Source organism: Halictus rubicundus, chromosome 12, assembly GCF_050948215.1.
Source record: "Halictus rubicundus isolate RS-2024b chromosome 12, iyHalRubi1_principal, whole genome shotgun sequence".
Lineage (NCBI taxonomy): Eukaryota > Metazoa > Arthropoda > Insecta > Hymenoptera > Halictidae > Halictus > Halictus rubicundus.
In genome coordinates, this window is record NC_135160.1 from 13,036,419 (window position 1) to 13,042,986 (window position 6,568).

The 6,568-nt window shown below is 49.4% G+C and overlaps 1 protein-coding gene across 5 annotated transcripts; it reads right to left on the reverse strand.

The window, feature by feature from the left end:
* Positions 1-587: 587 nt before the first annotated feature.
* Mettl14 (methyltransferase like 14) lies at positions 588-3,479 on the reverse strand. 5 transcript variants are annotated; one of them, XR_013083173.1, is made up of 6 exons: positions 3,118-3,403; positions 2,823-2,999; positions 2,176-2,493; positions 1,704-2,086; positions 841-1,169; positions 588-773 (listed from the first exon to the last, which is right to left on the reverse strand). XR_013083173.1 is itself a non-coding variant. In XM_076798165.1 (6 exons), the coding sequence occupies exons 2-6, from the start codon at positions 3,172-3,174 to the stop codon at positions 932-934; spliced, it is 1,173 nt and encodes a 390-aa protein (XP_076654280.1). In that variant the 5' UTR covers positions 3,175-3,332; positions 3,413-3,479; the 3' UTR covers positions 588-931. The 5 variants fall into 5 exon arrangements, 2 of the variants coding, with proteins under 2 accessions (XP_076654280.1, XP_076654279.1); XM_076798165.1 differs by adding an exon at positions 3,413-3,479 and having other exon boundaries at positions 588-1,169; positions 3,118-3,332; XR_013083172.1 differs by having other exon boundaries at positions 589-773; positions 870-1,169.
* Positions 3,480-6,568: the final 3,089 nt, after the last annotated feature.

The following is a 6,568-nucleotide window of genomic DNA, read 5'->3' on the forward strand; positions in this document are numbered from 1 at the left end:
ACCGTTCGATGGTAGTCGTCGCCGGCGAGAATGGATTCTTCGTTTCGACTGGTTTATTGGAAACACTTTTGTATGGTTTTTGCGTTACAAAATATTACGGACAAACGTACGGACGCGTGTCGTATAACTGACGACGATACACCGAGAACGAGGATAGCAATCCGCGGTGTTGGAAGATCTTGGCGTTGTGTCGTTGCGTCTCGTTCACGGAGCTCGATCGCGTGCGTCCCTTTCTGTTGCTCTGCTCGCGAACATTCGACGCGAAAGGGACCGACGGATTATGCTGGCCGAGTCGCCTAACTCCACCACCTGAATTTACTCCGAGTCTACTTGTTGCGGCGAAAAAGGTTTCAAACAAAAGTTGTTAGACACTAACCGGTACGTACGATGTGATAATTGGTTATTTTATTATCGGGACGCGAAGGTAACCTTGAGTTTTAGTTTGATAAAGTGTCATATTCGAATGCTGAGTAGAAAAGTATTGCGGTATATATATATTCTTTAAAACTAGTGATCCCATTGCATATCTTATTCGATATAAAGAAACCTTTTGTAACGAGTAGATTACGGGTAAATTCAGATGGTGCAGTTAAGTGACTCGCCCTGTATTCGTACGAATCATGCGTGATCGTTTAGGGCCGCTCCGCTTCCGGATCGGTCCTTGGTCTCTCGAACGACGCGATGGCGCGGCGTGTCGGACGATTCCGGATACTCGAATACCGGAATACTCGGCGGAGCACGACGGTATCCTCGAAAGGAAGCGGCGTTACAACCTGTAAAGTAAGAGATATATCGTACAATACAAGAAAAGTACAAGTTCTTTTTACGGTAGAAACGAACCGCAACGGGAGAGCCGTTTCTTTTCGCACCTTGATCAGTCTGGTCGCACCGGGCCGCGTCGCACATTATACCGGTGATGCGCGCCGCCGTTTTACCTTCCTCTGCCCCGACCTCTGTTGAACCCTCCTCTTCCTCGACCGGTTACCTTGCCCTTCGGCGGTGGAGACTTCGGTCTAAGAGCCTCGATCCGCTCCGTGCACCCTGTTGTGATCTGACCGTTCGCGAAGTAGCTGGTGTAGAGGTCAGCGTTGAAGTTGGTGTTGGTCAGCTCGGGCCCTACGGTTAGCCAGCCGGGCCGAATGGTGGTGTCACGGCCGAACAGGTGCAACCTAAGCAGCAGTGTACTTGTTACAAATTCTGGTACCAACTCCTTGTCCTATGGTTTCTGTTATATTAAGTCAGTGCAAGAGTTCGTGCCCAATTTTAACATTTTAAAAGTCCATGGCTTTTATTCGATCCTTCAATAGAAACAGCAATTTCAATTGTGAAGCAACAAATCACCTCCAGTAACGTCATCTAAAAATTCGTTTCAGATTATAATGTGAGAGAAAATGTCTAAGCTTCCTTGCGGTACAGTAGCACTACTGAAAATCCGGTTATTCGAATTAAATATAATAATGAATCGGGCACGAACCTTTGCACTCGCCTAATATTTACTGTGCGTGGTTAGTCTAATGGTCAGTTGTTGCTCTGCTTTAGCTGAGGTAAATGCCTGCGATCTAACACAGCCCTGTTACCCAGAAAGACACGCTTGCCCTTCCTTAAACTCTCACATGCCTCTTAAAAATAGACGATCAATAGCCGGATGATTCAACTCGAGGAAGATGCTGTTACAATCGCCGCAGAACTTGCAATAGCCTCACCGTCGTCTGCCAAGGCAGAAGTGCTCGATTATGTGAAAGATTTCGACGGGTTTCTCTATGGAGCCGTACTCGGGCTCCTCCGATATGATTAAGTCTATGTCCACGTTCGCATGAATGAAGTCCCCGTCCGTGGATCGTCGGACGGTCCCCTTGATCCCCATTAGGCAATGCTCCTTGGTCCTCTGCAGCACAGCTTTGCTGTCCAAGTTCTTGCTGTGGCCCGGGTTGTCGATGTTGGTGCGGATCCAGCAGATGTCTTCGCATCGTCTGAAGCCCCATTTGCGGAGACAGAAGCGTCCCATGTCCAGGCCGTCGCTGCTGCCGCACCAGAGGAACACGAAGCTTCTGTTCGCTGCCACTTCACCGATGTCCAGCTCCATTATCTACGAAACGACTTGGTTCTTGAAACTAGGTTATTTTAGGAGTCGATTCTAGTTCCAAGCCCTGCTTATATTTGGAGTAAGAGCTGTACCTGATCCCAATTCCACAGTTGCACGTTGGTCGCCCCGCACGTGCGCTGATACTCCTCCAGCGGGGGTTCGATTAGTATCACGTCGAACTTGCAATTGAGCTCCTTTAAATTGTACGCGAGCAAATCCGTTTTCAGGTACATCGGCGGAGTCGCGGTCTCCGCAATCAGATCATCCTTCAGTTTGATCAGCTCCCGCAATTTCGGGTACTCCTCGAACCTGTCCGCGAGGCCTACGTCTCTGATGAAGTTCTGCGGTCGTTGGCCCGTGTCGATGAAGTGCTGGCAGTAATCGTTGTGGGGATTCGACGATTGCGTGCCCTACAATTCAATTTCAATCCCTTTTGAATCAAATCACATGGGGCATACAGCCCTTTCGCTGATCGGGTACTTCGACACGTTCGACAAATTCCGCTTCCAATTTCTATTTCAATAAAACAGTTTTTTGTGAGCCTCACACTTTAAAGCAAGCTTTCTCATTGTTGTCCTCGTCTTAACGACAAAGGTAAGTAAATTATATTAAATTACATATATATAAAAGACTACATGAATATACATAGAGCAAATAATTATATTATTTAAAATTAATATACGACTGAATATGAACGTTCCGTCATTCGTTTGTTAAATAACTAGTGGCCATACTACACCTTGAGGAACGTCGAAGAGTCTTTGTAAACGATCTCGTCCGTCGGACCCGCGTCATTCTTTGAATCTTTCGCGCCATTCACTGACCTCTCGGACACCGATTTTACACGTTTCCGTTGTGAATCGTCAACATCCGTGCCCAGAATCTGTCGCAACTCGTCCACGCTCGAAACGCCAAGCTACAACGATAAACATTGGATAATTTTGTAATTTACTTCTGTATATTACTGCTCCGTTCGGACCGCAGGAGCCATAACCTCAAGACCGTCGCAGACGACGCAGTGAACCTCTCCTCACCGTTTGCGCCAGGAGTTTCTTGCGTTTCTGAGATCGTTCACGGAGAGTCTGAAGCATAGTCTTTGTATACAAGGAACAGCTGACAGAATCTCAATTATCGTGACGGGTTCATTGGTGTCGGGATAACCCAGACGCAGCTCACGATTCGGTTCGAAATGATCGGTAAGCGCGGTCCTGTATTCTCAATTCGTAAAATCCTTGTTGCGCACCAACATCTGCCTCAAGAGTTTTGCGAGTACAAGATTATTTCTCCGACAATCAGAATGGCAACAACATACGCGTGACACGGGACTACCTTGGTCTAGTTTCGGCGCAGACAATGCAATCTAGAGAAAACGTCGCGCGGATATTCGATGTCATGTTCCTTCACGACACGAATCCGTCTAGCGGCCGTTCAGAACACTAAGACGTAAATGTCATAGACCAGAGAGGAAATGAGAGTGCTCACGCTCGGGGTTTTAGTGTCCCCAGTTTTCTGCTACATCTTTTTAGCCTGGACCAGAACCTGCATCATCTTTTAGGCTGGATCAGACCCTACATAGAAGAGCCTCTTTTAACATAGGAGTAGCATCCACTCTGGCATTATTTGGAATCCGCTGCTAATGATGCAGGTTCTGGTCTAGACTAAAAATTAGACTAGGGGGCAGCACTATACCGGGGACACTAAAATCCCGGGCGTGAGCACTCTCATTTCCTCTCTGACCGAGACGGAACGCGTCACGTGACCGGGCCGCGGCTGAGCGTAGGGAATAGCGTGATAAAAGGGGAAGTTAGAGTGGGACGCTGCACCAGAAGCCGGAGCGGAACCTCTTTAGGACACACTCTCTTTCTTACACCGTTTTCTTATCTAGTCTGTGATATAAGATGCCGCCGTTGAATGGTCTTTGAGCGCCGCTTGCGGCGAGATTGGGAAGCTCGACGAGGGGGTCCGTACAGCGCCAATTGACGTAGCGGCAAACGCTGAAAACTACTAGCCAAAATCTGTGTTACCAACTAGTTCTAAATGTATTGACAGATGGCGCCAGCAGTCATTTCCAGGAATTGACTATCAGCGCCACCATATTTCTCGACCTCTTATCGACAGTCGATAACAATTGGCTAACAGTTTGAGCGTTTTGCCGCTACGTCAATTGGCGCTGTACGGACGTTTAAACGGCGCAGATGATTCTTGCCGGAATATACATTGTGTCTTATGGCGAAAGCGGCGAGAATCATTCGCGTTGAATAAAAATTCCATTTTAACGCTTTTCAATTGAGGTTTTACAATGTCTGGAGGCTCAAAATAAAGCTAGAGGAATGTACTGAGTGATGGTAGGACAAGTCGATGGTAGAACATTATTCCATAGGAGAATTCAAACAGGGGGGTGGGACAATTTGTCACAGGATGGGATCTACGGTAGGGGAAGGGTGAAGGGGATCTAGGGAAGGGAAGGGACGGGCAGTAGGGGATCTAGGGAAGGCTGGTAAGGGATGAAGGGGATCTAGGGAAGGGTGGTAAGGGTTGGGGACACTGGGATGGAAGAGGAAGGGAATCTTTGTCGATCAGGGTCTACCAGGGTCCATCAGGGTCAACCAGGGTCCTTCGGTGACCCAAGTCGTTCTCCCTATAACTCCCTATAACTTTTTGGCAGCACTCTTCTGTACATATAGCCGTTGATCTCGCATCTATGCTTACAGATTTTTCATAATTTATTTTACAGCACCGTGCTGTCCCCTTGCGATAAATCACGCAAACAAAACAGCGCTGCTCACGTTCTACCGCGCTCACGTTCGAAATAGCGACTTTTCTGTACGAGTCGTCCACGCTTCATCTAAACGGCGCCTGCGAGAAGTAAACAATCAATCTTGATTTTTCCTCTTTTTGCCTTCCCCTGAAGCATCTCAACCGAAAGCTGTCCCGCGTAGAATTAGAATAACCGTCTACCCCATTCAAATTGAACAGCTCAGGGCAACAAACGGTCAGCCGGATTTCGACAAATATTTTCGATAGTTCGTCGCAACAAAACGGTGACCATTTCTTGCCCCGCAGGATTAAAAACTCTAATCGGGCAGTCACGTCTAAATCGAGCCGACTGTTTGTTGCCCCGAATGTTTACGGTCGGTCTGTTTGTTGCTGCGAACGATTAGGAAATCTCAGTGTACGGTCACGTCTAAATCTAAACCGTTCGTCGTCCCTCTTCGATCGATCTCGCCGGAAAATACAAAGTCCCTTCGTCGACGCGCAAACAACGTCGCCGCGCGAAGACAGTTCGAACGCGGAAACCGCGCAGAAAAATCATTTGTCCCGTTAACTTCCTGCTCCGCGATTTCTTCCGCGGGTACGCCGATCGTTTGCGGCAATTCAGAATTTCCCCGAACGGGAAGGGAACACGCGGTCGACTTTTTATTTCCCCCAACGGCTGAACACCGACGCCAGGAACAATCTCGGTAGACTCTGCTTGAAATCCTCATCACAATTCCGACTCGATATTATACGGTATGGGGTCAAACAGACAAACACATCCGGATAGGCGAGGCAGGCTCGAAGAACGCAGTAGGGTTACGACAGGAGCGACAAGCGTAGTCAACAAAGCCGATTGTTCGGAAAGAAAATAAGGGTTCCGCGAAAGGGAGCAACATTAGCACCAGTCTTACAGGGTTCGCCCGTGGCGCCACGATGAATTTCCTATTACACGATGAAATATTACCTAAACAAATAAATTACTGTAACCATGTTTACCACGTTAGTTGCCGCGGAGGTCACCGGTGATCTCACCGGTCACCGGGGTCACCATTTTCCCAAATTATTCCTAAAAATCTGGGCGCTCCGGTCACCGGAGGCCCCCACGGCGGCACCGCCGAGTTGGGTGCCGGTCCCCGGTGACCCCCGTGGCATTCAACGTGTTTAGGGTCGAGGGTCAGTCCACTGAAAGAGGAAAATCGTCTACGTGGAGTCGCGGAAACGGTTCGGATCACGGTTCGGCGAAAAGAGCCGACACGCGTCGATCGGAGCCGTGACGGCGAGCGTCTGTTGGACTGTTGGACTGTTGGACTGTTGAGCCGTTTGCGTATTTCGAACAGGAGTGGCTGGCAGGTCGGCGAGCAGAGGGAGAGAAGGCCGGGAAGCAAGGACCGCGAGCGAAAGTCGCGACAGGCGTGAAAGCGCGGCCTCCCGCGCCGTTGGAAAATGGACGAGATAAGGTGAACGGTGCCCGAGGACACCGGCTGCGGGTTACGAGGGGCAGGAGGGGCAGGGGGACAGGGGGACCGTAGACAAGGAAAGAGGGGGATTTTCGCGGTTGTACAAGCGGCGATAGCAGCAGCCGCGAACACGATAAGGAAGGACAGGGGCGGCTGGATCAGCTCCGTTAACACCGGGACGATCGGTGGAATCGGCGTGGATCGGTTGGGATCGGTGGCGATCGTTCGCCCGGAAACCGAAATCCGAATCCGAGCGGAAAGGATGTAGACA

What these genes read in the sequence shown, in the direction of transcription:
- Mettl14 (XM_076798165.1), bottom strand. Translation starts at nt 3,174, where the DNA reads ATGCTTCAGACTCTCCGTGAACGATCTCAGAAACGCAAGAAACTCCTG. An exon ending in ACTCTTCGACGTTCCTCAAG is followed by an intron (nt 2,494 to 2,822) that starts GTGTAGTATGGC and finishes ATTGAATTGTAG; the next exon opens with GGCACGCAATCGTCGAATCC. An exon ending in TTCTGCCTTGGCAGACGACG is followed by an intron (nt 1,170 to 1,703) that starts GTGAGGCTATTG and finishes ACTGCTGCTTAG; the next exon opens with GTTGCACCTGTTCGGCCGTG.